This window comes from Artibeus jamaicensis, unplaced genomic scaffold (genome assembly GCF_021234435.1).
Source record: "Artibeus jamaicensis isolate MK-2021 breed Jamaican fruit bat unplaced genomic scaffold, CSHL_Jam_final contig_1028, whole genome shotgun sequence".
Lineage (NCBI taxonomy): Eukaryota > Metazoa > Chordata > Mammalia > Chiroptera > Phyllostomidae > Artibeus > Artibeus jamaicensis.
The window spans coordinates 5,103,125-5,120,996 of NW_026521201.1; the positions used below are offsets into that span (position 1 = coordinate 5,103,125).

A 17,872-nucleotide genomic window follows, 5' to 3' on the forward strand; every position below is an offset into this window, starting at 1 on the left:
AATCGACCAATAAATTTTATAAGTGGAACAACAAATCAATGTCTGTCTGTCTCTCTCTCAAAAAAAAAACAATAAAAAATACATAAAAGTTTCTTTTTTTAAACTAAGTGTTGGTGAGGATGTGGAGAAATTGGAACCTCGTGCACTGCTGGTGGCAATGTAAAATTAGGCAGCCACTGTGGAAAACATGGTGGTTCCTAAAAAAATTAAATATAGATTTGCCACATGATCCAGCAATTCCATTTCTGAGTATATAATCAAAAGAACTGAAAACAGAGACTCAAACAGATACTTGTACACCAATGTTCATAGCAGCAGTCACAATATTCAGAAGGTGAAAACAACCTGAATATGGATCAACTGATGAACAGATAAGCTGTGGTATATACATAAAGGTACTATTACGCAGCCATAAAAAGGAATGAGGTACTGATACCTGCTACAACATGATGAACCTTGAAAACTTTACGTTGAGTGAAAGAAGCCAATCATAAAGGACCACATAGTGTATGATTCTATTTATATGAAATGTCAAGAATAGAGCCCTGGCTGGTGTGGCTCAGTGGACTGAGCACTGGACTGCGGACCAAAGGGTTGTTGGTTTGATTCCCAGTCAGGACACATGCCTGAGCTGTAGGCCAGGTCGGGCCCCTAGTAGGGGGTAAGAGAGAGGCAACCACACTGATATTTCTCTCCCTCTCTTTTTCCTTCCCTTCGAAATAAATAAAAATAAATATTTTTTTAAATGTCAGGAATAGGCAAATCGAGAGGTAGAAGTAGACTGGTAGTTGCCTGGGGTTGTAGGGGTTGGAGAGAAATACATAGTGATTGCTAATAGGTACAAGGTTTCTTTTGGGAATCACGAATATATTCTAAAATTGAGTGTAATGATGTTTGCAGACTTCTGTGAATATACTAGAAACCAATGAATCTGTTCACTTTAAATGGGTGAATTGTGTGTTATGTGAATTATATCTCAATAAGCTATTGTAAAAAAAATTATCTGCCTTGGCCAGATGGCTCAGTTGCTTGGAATGTCGTCCAGTACACCAAAAGATTGCAGGTTCAATTCCCAGTCGGGAACATACCTAGGTTGAGGATTCGATCCCCAGTTAGGGTGTGAAGAGGAGGCAACTGATCCATGTTTCTCTCTTACATCAATGTTTTTCTCTCTCTCTCCCCCTGCCCCCTTCCTCTCTCAATAAAATAAATAAACAGGAAGCAGCCCTTGGCCATCAGCAGATGAGTGGATAAAACAACTATGGGACATTTGCATAATGGAATACTACTCAGCTGTAAAAAATAAAGAAGTTTTACCCTTTACAACAGTTTTATGAACCTAGAGAACATTATGCTAAATGAAATAAGCCAGGCAGAGAAAGACAAATACCATATGATTTTACTCAGATGTGAAATCTAATGAAGAAACAGAACTAACTAGGAGAATAGAGACAGACTCATAGAGAGCAAGCAGGATGACAGCTAAGGGAGAGGAGAACAGGGAGTGGAGGGATTGAGCAAAAAGGAAGAACTACTCATGGACATGGACCACAGTGTTTACAGGGGAGGGCGGGAGGAAGTATACAGGGATTATTGAAAATTAAAAGTATAACAAAATGACTTCTGGCCAAGATGGAGGCATAGGTAGATACACTTTGCCTCCATGCGCAACCAAAAGAAGGACAACAACAAATTTAAAAACAAAAAATAACCACAAATGCCAGAAAATGGAACTGTATGGAAGTCCTATAATCAAGGAATTAAAAAAGAAACATTCATCCAGACCGGTAGGAAGGGCAGAGACAGGCAGCTGGGCAGAGTGGGCGGTCCCACTTGTGTGCAGATAAACTGGGAGAAACAACTGGGGAGTGAGACAGACCACACAACCCAGGGTTCCAACACAGGAAAATGAAGCCTCAAAACCTCTGGCTGAAAAAACCTTTGGGAGTTGAGATGGCAAGAAAAACTCCTAGCCTCACAGGAGTTCCTTGAAGAGACCCACAGAGTCCTAGAACGTAGACCAACCCACCCACCCAGGAATCAGCACCAGAAGGGCCCAATTTGCTTGTGTGTACCGGGGGAAGTGACTGAAAGCCAGCAGGAGAGCTGAGCAAGCAGCATTGTTCCCTCTCCGACCCCTCCCTCCCGCAGAGCACCAAAATGGAGCAACATGGGTTGCCCCGCCCTGGTGAACACCGAAGGCTCCACCCCTTACTACATAATAGGTGTGCCAAGACAAAGAAATAGGGCCCAAATGAAAGAATTGATCAAAGCTCCAAAAATACAACTAAGTGATGAAGAGATAGCTAACCTATCAGATGCAGAGTTCAAAACACTGGTAATCAGGATGCTCACAGAAATGGTTGAGTATGGTAGCAAAATAAAGGAAAATGTGAAGGCTATTCAAAGTGAAATAAAAGAAAATGTACACAGAACCAACAGTAAAGGGAAGGAAACCAGGACTCAAATCAACAATTTGGATGAGAAAAAAGGAAGAAACCTTCAACCAGAAAAGAATGAAGAAACAAGAACTCAAAAAAACAAGGAAAGGCTTAGGAACCTCCTGGAAAACTTTAAACATTCCAACACCAGAATCATAGGGGTGCCAGAATAAGAGGAAGAACGAGAAATTGAAAACTTATTTGAAAACATAATGAAAGGGAACTTCCCCAATTTGGCAAAGAAAATAGACTTCCAGGAAGTCCAGGAAGCTCAGAAAAGAAGAAGTCCAAAGAAGTTGGACCCAAGGAAGCACACACCAAGGCACATCATAATTATATTACCCAAGATGAAAGATAAGGAGAGAATCTTAAAAGCAACAAGAGAAAAGGAGACAGTTACCTACAAAGGAGTCCCATAAAGACTGTCAGCTGATTTCTCAAAAGAAACCTTACAGGAAAGAAGGGGTTGGAAAGAACTATTCCAAGTCACGAAAGGCAAGGACCTACATCCAATATGACTCTATCTAGCAAAGCTTTATTTAGAATGGAATGGCAGTTACAGTGCTTCCCAGACAAGGTCAAGTTCAAGGAGTTCATCATCACCAAGCCCTTATTATATGAAATGTTAAAGGGACTTATCTAAGAAAAAGATAAAAAATATGAACAGTAAAATGACAACAAACTCACAGGTATCAACAACTGAACCTAAAAAATAAGGAAAACTAAGCAAACAACTAGAACAGGAACTAGAATCACAGAAATGGAGATCACATGGAGGGTTCTCAGCAGGGAGGGGGAGGGAGGAGAATGGAGGAAAATGTACAGGGAATAAGAAGCATAAATGGTAAGTACAAAACAGACGGGGAGATTAAGAACAGTATAGGAGGGACTTCAGCCAAGATGGAGACGTAGATGGAGGATCCACCTCGCCTCTGTGCACAACCAAATCTAAGAACAACTATTTTTAACAGCAGTCACAACCAAGCCACACGGAAAATCGACAATACGGAGTCCAAAGGACAACTAGATACTCGGCTGGACCGGTACGAGGAGCGAGGCCAGCAGCGGAGCAGGTTAGCAAGAAAAAATTCCCGGGGCGGTGCGCGGTGCGCGCAGGCAACCGAGGGCGCTGATCGCCAGCGAGCTGGCTGCCGGAGCGCATAGTGAAGAGGCGTGGTGGGTCGGTCAGTCGCGCACATTTACGTGCGGAGAAACCAATGAGAAGGGAAAACCGCGCGGTGCAGCAGGCTCGCACAATTAGGATCGGATAAGCAAGCCCGAGGCGTGTGAGTGACTGGATGCGCTGGGCTAGCGGAGAGGAACGCCATTGCTCCCTCTCTGACCCCGCCCCCACACACAGCGTCACAAACCAGCGACCTGGGTCGCCCCGTCCTGGTAAACAACTAAGGCTTCGCTCCGCTCACTTAACAGCACGAATAGACCAAAAATGGCTCTAGGACAACTCAGAGCCCCAGAACCGATAGACCTAAGTGATGAAGAAATAGCCAGTCTTTCAGATGCACAGTTCAAAACACTGGTTATAAGGATCCTTACAGAACTGGTTGACTTTAGTCACAAATTAGAGAAACATATGGAAGCTAAATTAATTGAAATGAATGCGGATACAAAAGATACCAATAGTAATGGAAAGAAAATTGGGACTCAAATCAAGGGAGAGAACCAGAAGGAAGAAAAAAATGATCAAACAGAAAGGAATGAAGAAATAAGAATTCAGAAAAATGAGGAGATGCTTAGGAACCTCCAGGACATCTTTAAACGTTCCAACATCTGAATTATAGGGGTACCAGAAGGGGGAAAGGCACAACCACCAGTTGAAAAATTATTTGAACAAATAATAAAGGAGAATTTCCCCAAGATGGCAAAGGAAATAGACTTCCAAGAAATCCAGGAAACTCAGAGAGTCCCAAACAAGTTGGACTCAAGAAGGAACACACCAAGGCACATCATAATTACATTAGCCAAGATTAAAATGAAGGAGAGAATCCTAGAAGCAGCAAGAGCTAAGGGGACAGTCACCTACAAAGGACTTCCCATCAGACTGTCAGCTGATTTCTCAAAAGAGACCTTACAGGCAAGAAGGGGCTGGAAAGAGGTATTCCAAGTCATGAAAACCAAAGATCTACAACCAAGATTGCTCTACCCAGCAAAACTTTCATTTAGAATGGAAGGACAGATAAAGTGCTTCTCAGATAAGATCAAATTCAAGGAGTTCATCATCACCAAGCCCTTATTATATGAAATGTTAAAGGGACTTACCTAAGAAAAAGAAGATAAAAAAGATGAACAGTGAAAGGACAGCAAACTCACAGTTATTAGAACCACACCTAAAACAAAAGCAAACTAAGAGGATAGCTAGATCAGGAGCAGAACCATAGAAATGAAGATCTCATGGAGGGTTAGCAACAGGGGAGTGGGAGGAGGGGAAGGGGGGAGAAGGTACAGAAAATAAGTAGCATAGACAGTAGATAGAAAATACATAGGGGGGAGGGTAAGAATAGTAGGGGAAATACAGAATCTAAAGAATTTGAGACACATGTTCATGAACTAAAGGGGGAAATGGTGGGGGAGGGGTATGCAGGGTGGAGGGGAAGGGAGGGGGGAATAGAGGAAATGTAATGGCATAATCAATAAAAAAAATAAATTTAAAAAAAAAAAAAAGAACAGTATAGGAAATGGAGAAGCCAAAGAACTTATATGCACGACCCATGGACATGAACTAAGGTGGGAGAATGATATTGGGAGGTCGGATGCAAGACAGAAGGGAACAAAGGGGAAAAAAAAATGAGACAAATGTAATAGCATAATCAATAAAATATATATTTTAAACAGATAAATAAAAGTCATTCTAAGACCAAAATAAAATAAATAAAACATATACTTAGGTGAGGATTAAAAAAAGAAAAAATTATTTGGTTTGTAAAGGACATTTTTCTAAAATTTTGTGGGGGGGGGGAGTTGGTAGCAAAAAGGTATAAAACTCTTAATTAATGAGCATGCCCTTGGATGAGGATAAAAAAGAAAAAGATGGAGAGCAAATATTTCTCCCAAACTTGTAAGACAAGCAGACTGGGTCCAAGCAGATTGGATCCACTTAAGGGATATAATCTGCCAAACTGACACTTCTTAGATCCTAATCAAGAGTGCATTTAATGGGTTACTGTAACACACAAACTGTTGAGACAGGAAAAGGCACTGTATCTGGCACTGAGAGGCCAATTCTGAGAAAGAACACAGCGGTCACTTAGTAGGGCAGTGGAGAACAAAGAATTAGATAGGAAGAGAGAAAGAACTAGACTAAGGATCAGAAAGTCTAGGTCTACCACTACTCAGCTAGATAACTTGGAGTAATTTACCTTTTGGTTAAACTGTAAAGTTCTCTTTGCTCTTCTCTTCTTGTAATAATAGTGGTTGTAAAGTAATCAGGAAGTGCAATGATCACACTCATATTACAGACAGGGAAACTGAGGTAGAGAAAAGTTGTTTTTCCCCTTTGCCAGTCAGATGTGGCAGAGTTGAGATTCTAAACCAAGCAAGCTGGCTCTAGCGTTATGTTGTAATCCATTTCACTACACTGCCTTTACCTCACCCACACTCTAGTCATCAGTCCCAGTCTGCACAAACATCTTGTTTTTATAGCCAATGCCTTTGCACATGTTATTTCTTCTGCCCAAGTTTGCCACCCAAACTATCAGTGTGATCTTGGACAAATTACTTAGCCTCTTTCTTAGAACAAATTTTCTTTTTTTAATATATATCTTATTCATTTATCTTTAGAAGGGAAGGGAAGGACAGAGGGAGAGAAATATCAATGTATGGTTGCCTCTCATGCATCCCCTGCTGGGAACTGGCCTGCAACCCAGGCATGTGCCCTGACTGGGAATCGAACTGTGATCCCTTAGTTCGCAGGCAAACACTCAATCCACTGAGCTACACCAGCCAGGGCAGAACAAATTTTCTTACATGTAACATGAAGAGTCTAATATAAACTCCTCAAAGTACCATTACAAATATTAAAATAATTGAGGTAATGTATGTCAAATGCCCAGCATACAAAAGACATTCAGAAGTGTCAGTCTTCAGCTGCAGCACAGGTGATACCGCACTCAGGAGGATGTGTGTCCCCCACGGCTCAGTTAACCATCACTCTTCTGGGATGTCTTTCTTGCCCCCTTTTCACAAACCACCTCCTAAGCAATTTTCCTGCTTTCCAGACCTGCCCCACTTCCAATTTATTCTTTATAGTACTGAGTAGTTTTTCTACAGCCCAAATCTGATATGAATTCTCAGCTTCAAATCCCTTGTTGGTTCCTATTACTCTTCAGATAAAGCCCAAATTCCAAATACGGCCTATAATGTCATATATCATCAGAGCCCATTTACCTCTCCGGACTCATCGCTCCACATTCCCCTTCTAAAACCTCATCACATCACACTCAGCTACAGCCATTTTGAACTTGCCAGCTCCTTTTCCTGAATCAGGCTCTAGCTTAGACATCACTTTTTCTGAAAAGCTTTCTAAATCCTCAACTCTGGGTTAGACACCCCTTTCCATGCTCTCTTTGCTATTTAAGGGCATGAAGTCTCAATCAGAATAAATGCTCCATGGGGGCAGAACCATGTTTACTATTGTATCCTAAGTGCTTAGAACAATGGCTGATACATAGTATTTATATACTCAGTACATGTTTCCTAAATGAATGAATGTGTGAACTTGTGTGAATATACATCTATTCTAAAATTCTGTGGTATAATCTTCTCATTCATACAGCCCAGGACCTAGCAATGACTACCTATTAGAAAGTAAGCATCCAATAAATATTAATTCATTACTGGGCTTCAGTCTCCTCATCTGAAAAGTAGGCACTTAATTACTTCTCTTACATAATTATTTTTCTAAGAAGGAAAGAAGATTAAAAGGGATCTCCGAAATGCAAAGGAATATTTATGGAAGTGTTAACCTCAACTGGAAGAAAGTAGGTTCTAGTCAAAAAAAGTATTAGCTTACACTTGACAGCTGTCTCAAGTATTTAAAGAGTTGTCACTGGAAACAGTGACTGAAATTGTAGGTTATTTTTAATTTTCGTAAAAACAAACCAGCATTATAAGATAAAGTGTTAGCTTAAATACATTTTGATCTGATATGTGTTTCCATTAAGCTGGCTATTTATCTTTCCCCTTATCACTAGATCAATATAAACTGTGAAATGGAAGCACAGTATGGGACTGAGTGGCAACCTTGTCAACGGAACAGGGTAGGAACTAAACATAAAATATCAAAAAGAAATAGTCATATATAGTAGCTAATGCTGATGATTTGTCACATTTGATTTAATTATCTTATTTTTCTTAGGCAATAGGATAAATACTAACTACTATCGCTGACAATGACCAATTAGTTCTCAGACGTCAGAGATGCCTAACACTGTCACCTCTGCAAAGCCCTAAGCCACATTACAAGCAAGCTGAGTCATCTAAACCATTCATTGAAAAGGAAGTAAAAGACTATAAATGGCTAAGACAATTAAACTACCTTAAAATCATGACCAACCCTCACCATGTTTTTGGAGAATCTCCTGAAGATCTGGCTTAGACTCAGTATCCAAAGTGCTTTCCCCATCAACACTTCCTTCAGTATCCTCTTCTGTAGCAGAAGAGCCAACTGAGAGAACGTGAAATTTGGTTTCCACATCTTGAGCATCTGGCTTCAGGAAGGCAGCTGGACCATCAATGCCTAGGGTTCAAAAGGGGGGAAAAAAAGAGAATGCATAATCCACTATTGAGCTGTGTGGGTTTGGTATAAGTAAGCAGAATTAAGAACCACCAAATCATTTCACTTCTCTTTTCTAAATATCCCTGAGGACATTTGTTAACAGAGTAATTCTGGACTGGTGTTCATTTTACTAACATGCTGACTCTTACTAAAGTAAAATGTACTTGATGTTGCCTTGAGAAACTTAAGAATGAGACTCTGGAAACAAACTAGGTCCACCAAAGTTCAGATCCCAAACAATTCAGTAGCTCAGGGGGGCTTTATTTCGAAGCTCTTAATCCTGTTCTCCCTTCTTCCTCTCATCATCTCAGATGATCCTTTGAGTCTATCTATTGGAAGAACAGAAGCTCTCTACATACTCCTGGCTTCAAATTTAACTCTGCTCCTCAAATAGACTAGTTTGGACTAATTCATTTGGCATCTAAAAATATCAATTCTAGGGTGGACATTAACTTTACAGTATCTTCTACTGATTAGACCACTGCTTTTATTCTAACTCAAAGACCCAGAATTTGATTATAAAAATGTATGAAGGTACCCAATGACAATGCTAATATTATTCCTTTGATCCACCTAAGAATCCTCCTGCCTTCCTCTGGGTTATAAAACTGTACCCTAAAAGAAAGAGATGCCGCCTAAATACACACCATGTAGGATGACATTGTTGTGAGGGGTGTGAGGTTCCACCAAAGGAGTTTGCTCCTCACAACCTCTTGGCTTTGACCGACGTAGCCTGGCTTCTGGATTTGGCTGTACCATGAGTGGCTCCAGGCGCTTTTTTCTCTGTTTCTTCTCCAGGAGTGCTCGCTATGAAAAAATGTTGATGTTATAGCCAGGAGAGCTGTGATAAGGCCTATCTACTTTGAACATTTATAGTGTTTCACTGATTCTCACACAAAATCCTTGTGAATTAATTTTCCCACTTATGAGAACACTGAGGCACAAAAAAGGACAAGGATTTATTCATTTAATAAATATTTAGTAGACCTAAAAGACTGCATACTGTGTTTATCTTCCCAGGCATTGGTATTTTATCCTTATTTTAATTTTCTGTATTTCTTTCACTATTTTACTATTATTTTATTGTGTAAACTTCTTTGTGGAATAACATTGAGTAAAAATGTGATATTCTAAGGTCTGCAGTAAATGAAGGGCTGGCAGGTGGGAGCCAATGAAGAGAAATATGATTTTCTATTCTTTGGATTCAAAGGACTACTGAATTCTTACTTATAATAGCTCCAGATTAGAAATAGCCCAAATATCCATCAAGAGGAGAGTTAATAAATTGTGCTATCACCATATGAATGGAATTTTACACATCAACAAAGAGATCAAACTAATGATACATACTACAACATGGAAAGACTGTCCCCCCCTCCCCCACAGATACTTGCTGAGTAGAAGAAGCCAGACACAAAAAGAGTACATACTGGATGATTCCATTCATATTAAGTCCAAAAACAGGCAAAGCAAACAAACGAACTGAAGGTGATGGAAGTCATAGAGTAACTGTTGTGGGGCAGAGGCAATTTCCTGGGAAGTGGCAAGAAGAAACTTTGTAGGGTCCTAGAAATGTTCTGTACCATGAACTGAGCTGTTGATATTGAGTGTATGCACATGTAAAAAATCATCCAGGTGTAGATTTAGGATTAGTACACTAAATTTAGTGTACTAATTTAGGATTAGAACAACTTCTTGTGTGTATAAACCCGCCCCCAAAAGAGAACGGCTAATAATATGGAAATAATAATATTTTATTGAGCACCTATATTAATAATACATAAATGCATTCCATGATACAAATCTACTTAAAATATATATAGTAAGTATAATATCAACACATGTTTAAACTATATAAACATATAAGCATGGGTAAAAAATAAAACAACACGAAAAAAATATTCTCTGGGTTGTAGAATTAAATAATTAATTTCCTTTTTCTTCCTTTTTTAAAAATCTTCACCTGAAGATATGTTTACTGATTTTAGAGAGAGGGTGACAGGGACATTGACGTGAGTGAGAAACACTGATCAGCTGCCTCCCGTGTACACCTGGAACCGAGGCGCGTGCCCTGACCAGCAAACCCACAACGTTTGGTGCACGGGACAACGCTCCAACCAACTGGGCCACCTGGCCAGCACGTTCTGGTTTTCTGTATTTTTAATTTCTCTTACCTTGTTTTAATCCATGTTTTAATTAGCAAAAGAACAATAATTTTTGCTTTCTTGTTCATTTATTAATCAAACAAATTAGGGCAAAGGGCAAAAAGAAAAAATAGCAGTTGGAACTTTACAAATAGAAAGCATTCAATTTATGGATAGAAGATAAGGAACATGGTAGAAAGAAAAGTCAGGAAAAAAACATATGAGACTATGAGAAAAATACCCAACAAGATGGAAAGGAAGGTGCTGGTACATACATTATTTTTAAGCTTTGGCAAATAAGGCTTTATAATACATAGAAATTGTTATGGTTGTGGAATATCTCAGAATAGGAAAGTACCAAGTCTCAAGCTAAAAAATTAAGCCATTATTTAAAAGCAAAGATATTATAACCTACTTTATTGTTTCTTTGGCAAAAAGCTATCTACTTACTTTTCTTCATTAATACTGCTTTTAAAAAGTGCCACTAACAAGAAGAATTGCTCCAAGAGGTGGGACCCTCTATGGGAAAGGAAATATGCTTTTCCTGAACTGGCCAGATGAAAATCTGCAGGTAAATTCAGAAGACACAGAAGAAATAGGACTATTTTTACCCAGCTTTGTTTACAGCAGGTCCTCAAACAACATCATTTCATTATAATGTTGAAGGGATGCAGAGGAACTTAACTCTTATTTGTATCAATTAGCCTATGATAAAACTGGTTTTGCTATACGCCGTTTTGCTTAAAGTTGCAGAACCTAGACTTCCAGCCAAGATGGAGGCGTAGGTGGAAACACTGTACCTCACTGCACAACCAAGTTTAAAGACAACAAAGTTTTAGTAACAAAAACGCAACCAAAACACAGAAAATTGAACTGTACGCAAGTCCAACAACAACAAATCATTCGGCCAGACCGGTAAGAGGGGCAGAATCAGCGGCTGGCAGAGCAGGGTTACGCAAGAAAAAGTGGACGGACTGACGACCCAGAAGCACAGGCAGCGGGTTGGCAGATCCCAAGTGCAGGGTGGCAACAGGCGGACCCAGTGAGGGTGCAAGGCAGCTGGCTGACCGTGGTCACACATTCACACTCAGATAAACCAGGTGAAGGAGTGAACAGTGAGACAGACCACACAAGCTAGGGCCCCAGCGACGGAAATTAAAGCCTAAAAGCACCAATTGGAAAAACTTTCTGGGTGAAGGTGCCGGGAGAAGCTCCCAGGCTCAGAGAGAGTTTGTTGGAGAGACCCACAGGGTCCTCGAGGATACACAGGCCCACATACCCATGAGCCAGCACCTGGGGGGCCCAGTTTGCTTGTGGGAAGCAGCAGAGGGAACCGCAATCCAAGAAAGAACATGGAGCAAGCGCCACTGTCCTTCACTGACCCTGTCCCCACATAGAGCATCACAACCCAGTGACTGGGTCGCCCCACCCTGGTGAACACCTAAAGCTTCGCCCCTCATACATAATAGGTACGAACAGACCAAAACATTATGGCTCAAGAAGAGCTCAAAGCCCCAGAGCCAATACTTCTAAGTGACCGAGAGATAGCCAACCTATCAGATGCACAGTTCAAAACACTGGTGATCAGGATGCTCACGGAACTGGTTGATTTTAGTCACAAATTAGAGGAACAAATGAAGGCTAAACTAATTGAAATGAAATGCATAGGAAACCAATAGTGATGGAAAGGAAACTGGGACTAAAATCAAGGGAGTGGACCAGAAGGAAGAAAAAAATGACCAAACAGAAAAATATGAAGAAACAAGAATTCAAAAACATGAGAAGAGGCTTAGGAACCTACAAGACATCTTTAAACATTCCAACATCCAACTAGGGGTACCAGAAGGGGAAGAGGAAGAGCAGCCAAGTGGAAAACTTATTTGAACAAATAATAAAGGAGAATTTCCCCAATCTAGCAAAGGAAATGGACTTCCAGGAAATCCAGGAGCTCCGAGAGTCCCAAAGAAGGTGGACCCAAGGAAGAACACACCAAGGCACATCATAATTATATAAGCCAAGATTAAAATGAAGGAGAGAATCCTAGAAGCAGCAAGAGATAAGGGGACAGTACCTACAAAGGACTTCCCATCAGACTGTCAGCAGATTTCTCAAAAGAAGGGGCTGGGAAGAAATATTCCAAGTCATGAAATCCAAAGACCTACATCCAAGATTGCTCTATCCAGCAAAGCTTTCATTTAGAATGGAAGGACAGATAAAGTGCTTCTCAGATAAGATCAAATTCAAGGAGTTCATCATCACCAAGCTCTTATTATATGAAATGTTAAAGGGACTTATCTAAGAAAAAGAAGATAAAAAAGATGAACAGTGAAAGGACAGCAAACTCACAATTATTAACAACCACACCTAAAACAAAAGCAAACTAAGAGGATAGCTAGATCAGGAGCAGAACCACAGAAATGGAGATCACATGGAGGGTTAGCAACAGTGGAGTGGGAGGAGGAGAAGGGGGAGAAGGTACAGAGAATAAGTAGCATAGATGGTAGATAGAAAATAGACAGGGGGAGGGCAAGAACAGTATGGGAAATATAGAATCTAAAGAACTTGTGACACATGGACATAAACAAAAAGGGGGGGGGAATGGTGGGGGAGGGGGAGTGCAGGGTGGAGGGGAATGAAAGGGGACAATGGGACAACTGTAATGGCATAATCAATAAAATATATTTTAAAACGTTGCAGAACCTATTGAGGACATTAAGTGAGGACTTGCTGTATAAGAAAAAGAATAAATAGAGAATTTAGAGCAAAATGGAAGGAATAATTGGGGTTTTTGAGATTATTGAGAATCATGAATTAATATGAATAGATGGACCTTAATGTACCAGGAACACTAAATACATAGGAGATTATAATGCAGTCCTCCTCATGGAATCTACTGATAAGGTTCTTCTAGCATCTGAGAAGTCTTGTATAATGGATGGAAAGTAACCTGCCTGAAGATATGGTAACTATGAAGTATAAAGACAGGAGAAATTGTCACATCTTACCTATACAGCCACAGCCGTTTAGTGTCATGCAGTCTCCTAATTGTGAAACAATGGGTGAAACTGAAACACAAGCAACAGCTACTCCTATTAACATATATAAAGAAAAAAATGTCCTATAGGAGTATTCACTGTTTGTGGTCTAGAAAAGGGAAACCAAAGAGCTAGAATTTGACAAGAGTTTTTTATCCAGCCTGCCCAAGAAAGAGAAATACTAAACTTGGTAGACAAGAATATTTTCTTTACTGGAAGAGCGTACTCATTTTAAGCACAAGAAACTATAAAAGGCCTTGATGATCTAACTATCCCTCAGTATGATTTAATTTCATTTCCTCTGATCCCTTGCTTTCCAATCAGCCTTCTAATTTTCAGTTTAAATTCTAAAGCATCAAATCCCCAGTAACAGAGAATCACATACAGCAGAGTTGAATCCACAGTGGAAGAGTTAAGAGTTCTCACTGCAGATTAATGAAGTGATGTCTGCTTTCAGAACTGACCGGTTTAAGTTTTAACTAGTGTGTTTGTGATGTAAAAAAGGGAAGCCAAAGAGCTAGGTGTCACACGTTACATCTAGAGTCACTGAAAAAACCACATTCTTAGACCTGAAAAGGGCTAACTACACTCCTGATAAGATAGCTTATCAAGGTGCCTGGTGAAACCTTTCTTTGTCACACTTAAACTCACTTATATCAACAACTCAAGGGGGAAAAAACAAGTGCTCTCTTTTTCTTAAGTATGCCTGTGGCTCCCCCCAACCCTGTTCTTTCCCCCAGCATGTTTTTTGAGAGTCTGAACAAATCTTTAGCTGGATAAATGAGTCTGAACTTGTTCGGCTCTGAAGATAATGGGCACTTCCTTCCTCTAGCTCAAATCTCAAGTACTCTTACAAAACTAAGAATCTGTGTGGAGATGTCAAAGGGTATCTCACAGGATATGCAGGATAGGGAATCCCAATAATTGACTCGGCCAGAGACGTGCACAAACAGGCTGGTCACCTAGCTGTCTGAGTCCTCATGGTTGCATTAGACAGCCAGGAAGAGAACTGGGACACAGAGGACTGAGATGATTCGGGAGGTAAAAGCCCCTTGGAGCTCAACCCATAAGCAGCACACTTCAACCCACTACACAATATCCCTAGAAATTTTGTTCAGACACTTCAGATGTCAAAATAAAACTAAAATTAGTTTGTTAAAAAAATGTAGATTCAAACTGTGAACTTCACAGCCACAACTACTATATTACAGAACTGAATATATCCTATTATTGTCCAAGTTTGTAAATAGGAAAAAAACTCACAAAATATCTACTATGAAAATTAACAAACACAAACTTCATTCAAATGAAGTCAGGAGGGTGGAAGAGAACTCCCACACATCACTCAATGCACACCACTGACCCTAACAGAGGAGTTGGTAGGTACCTTGCATCTCTGACAGAGGTGATACTTCCCTACCTCAGCAGGAAGAAGAATCCTCCTTGTCTAGTAAGAGTTCAGCCAATGGGAGACTGCCATAACTCAGCCAGTGAAAACTCACTATACTTCCAACTTTCGGTGTCCTCCTAGGGAATCTTCATTTTTCCTTTGCGAATCCATAAAAGAGTGGTTCTTTCCTTTATTTCTCTGTACTTGCCCATGGTTTGCCATTAGACCAAATGTCCCAAACTGCAATTCCTTGTTGTTTCCTAGTAAACCCATTTGGCTGGAGACGTATCTGGCTATTCGTTTAAGGTAAACATTATGTATGGGCAAACTGCCACTTGGTAAAAACTGTCACCCGATTTAGCTTTTTTTTTTTTCAGGTTCACCTACAGAAACCTTGTTATGAATTTTCCTTCCTCTTGATAGTCAAGTTCCACCATCTTCTCAGTGCTCTGCCAAGGCCATGGACCAACCCTGGGTGATCCAAGGATCTCACCAAACCATCCAATCGGTAGCAGCAACAGGCAGTGTGTACGAAGGGCAGGGACTTAATCAACACAAGCTTATGACCCCCATGTACTGGAAATTCCTCATTCGTGGGGAATAACTGTAAGCCCTGATCCCCATAACGAATGGAGTTCATCAGGTTATCCTTGCCTGCTTGTGTAGGGCAGGCACAGGCTGAGCCCATCAGTGTACCAGCGCATGCAGCCCCAGACATCTGCGGGCATCACGGACCTGTTATTGCTCGACACCGCTTGTCCTTCTAAGAAGTTGGAATGATTCAACATTCTAATCATCCTCTCAGAGTGTGGAAGGGGGAGAAGAGAAGTGCTAACTGAGTTTTAATGTAACAATGTCAACTCCTATTTCTTTTGTTTTTTTTTAATCCTCACCTGAGGATATGTTTACTGATTTTATAGAGGAAGGGAGAGAGAGAGAACTATGGATATGAGGAAAACATCAATTGCTTGCCCCCCATATGTGCTGTGACCGGAGACAAACTGGCAGCTTTTTTTTTTTTTGGTAATGGGCCAACACTTGAACCAACTGAGCCACCAGGCCAGAGAACATTTGTTTTACCTCCCCTAAGAAGCTAAGGATGCTTTAAAGGCTGTATACACAGCCTTCCTACAAAGGAGTCAGGAAGAGAACCAAAGGTTCAATGCCCTTTATGCAATTAAAATATGCTGCCTTCAGGACTAAGTGCTATATAATCTTAAATGTCCCAATTCCCTTGGAAACTGGACAGTAACTCAAAGGATCCATTTTCTCCAGAATCTAATGGTATGCTCTACTCTATTTTCCCCGGGGTGGGGGGGGATATCAAATGGTGATTGATGGAGAAATAAATAAAGAAATAAAGGAGATGAGATGGAAGAAGGGGATATTTCCATCAAAGGGCTTAACTCAGGAAAATAATAAAGCTTACATAACCCTCAAATTAATGACAGCTTAATGTCACTGATTCTCAATTTTCCAAAGACTCCCTAGAGATGATGGGCTGGTTACATTATGGCAGTCTTGGACTAAACTGGCTGATCACAAGGTACAACCAACAAGTTCAGTATGGTTGCCTGATATCTATCAGTTTGGTTAAAAATAATTAGCTTCCCTGGCACAAAAAGTGAGATCATAGGAAGAAAAAAACTAAAAGTTCTAAATCAAACTTTTTAAAATACCAATTCAATGCACTAATGACTGCCTCTCCTTTAAGGGTGTGTACAAATAAGAGAGGCAACCTGGCCTAAAGAGCCTGTGTTACACTCAGATGCATCGTCCACCAGATGGCACAAATGTTCTCTACCTCATGTGTATCCAGGTCTCAGTAACATCACTAGAAGGGTCTGGAAATTTTTATATTCTGTAGGCAACTAAGGTGTCCACATACCTTAAAAATACAAACACCGTAGCAAAACTAGTAAAAATAAAAGCAAAATATATTCCATGGGAAAGAGAGCTTTTCAATAAATGGTGGTGGGACAGCTGGATAGCTACATGCAAAAGAATGAAGTTGGACCCTCATCTCACATCACATATAACAATAAACTCAAAACAAATCAGAAAAAGTGTAAAACTATTAGGAGAAAATAAAGTAGCAAGTCTTTGTAACCTTAGGCAAACAATGGTTTCTTACATATGACACTAAAAATACACATGACAAAAGAAACAGTAGATAAATTAAACTTTTGTGTTGAAGATGATACCCTCAAGAGAGTAAAAAGACAACCCATGGAGTTCGAGAAAAAAATATCTACAAATATTTCTAATAAAGAACTTGGGTTTAGAATATATGAAGATTTGCTTAAAATGTTCCCAGTATCTTTACAGGAAGCCAGGTGGAGGGAGGCTGCAGCTGGTATATTAACCTCAGCAGTGGTTTCAAACCATAAAACCACCATGGCTGGGCCCCCCCAGGGACTGTTCACCTGCACTGGGGTCCCCCACCTTGGACATCAGTCAGCTCATTCTGAAGGATCCCTAAGCCTAGAAGTGTATTTTACTGATCAATCCGGAGCTGGACATATGTAGAGATGGAGACAACCAAATGGTGGGATGGGACTGGCCCTCAAGTTATAGAAGGTAGGGTGGCTAGGCACTCCTGCAGCCTGGAGCAGGGGAGGTCTGCCCTATGCACGCCACCAGGTGTGGGGAGAGCTCAGAACACCAGCTGCAGGTCCTTGTCTACACGGGCTTGGCTGAGCCACATGGCTTATGAACTTCCACAGCATTGCTGTCATTATCCAGGCCCTTTAGGCCACAGGGTGGGACCACCAAGGCTCGAGGCTCACTACTCTCCACACACTTCATGATGCGGTAGGTGAAGAAAGCCCTGGCAAGCAGGCTTCTGGGGCAGCAGGGACTGGAGGTGATCGCTGTGGCCCTGAAGTGTAAGGTCTCCTATGGTGGCACAGGCTAGCACACAAGATCCCTGAAGACCAATGGGCACCTACTCCACCATCTGGGAGCCTGAAGGGCAGAAGGATGTGATGACAGTCTCCAGGGCAGTGCCACTGTCATGAAGGGTCTGGAAGGTGCCCTGCAAAGAAGGCCATGCTCAAGCACAAGCAGAA

The 17,872-nt window shown here is 40.8% G+C and overlaps 1 protein-coding gene across 3 annotated transcripts in view; it reads right to left on the reverse strand.

The window, feature by feature from the left end:
- Positions 1–17,872, reverse strand: part of TULP3 (TUB like protein 3) — a 67,887-nt gene that overhangs the window by 18,354 nt on the left and 31,661 nt on the right. For all 3 annotated transcript variants that reach the window (XR_008391051.1, XM_037133937.2, XM_053662372.1), the window contains exons 3-4: positions 8,880–9,039; positions 8,017–8,193 (exon numbers count right to left, since the gene is read on the reverse strand). Coding sequence is in view for 2 of the 3 variants with exons in the window: in XM_037133937.2 (XP_036989832.2) it covers positions 8,017–8,193; positions 8,880–9,039 (337 nt within the window). In the remaining variant the exon portion in view is untranslated. The remainder of the gene's footprint in view (positions 1–8,016; positions 8,194–8,879; positions 9,040–17,872) is intronic.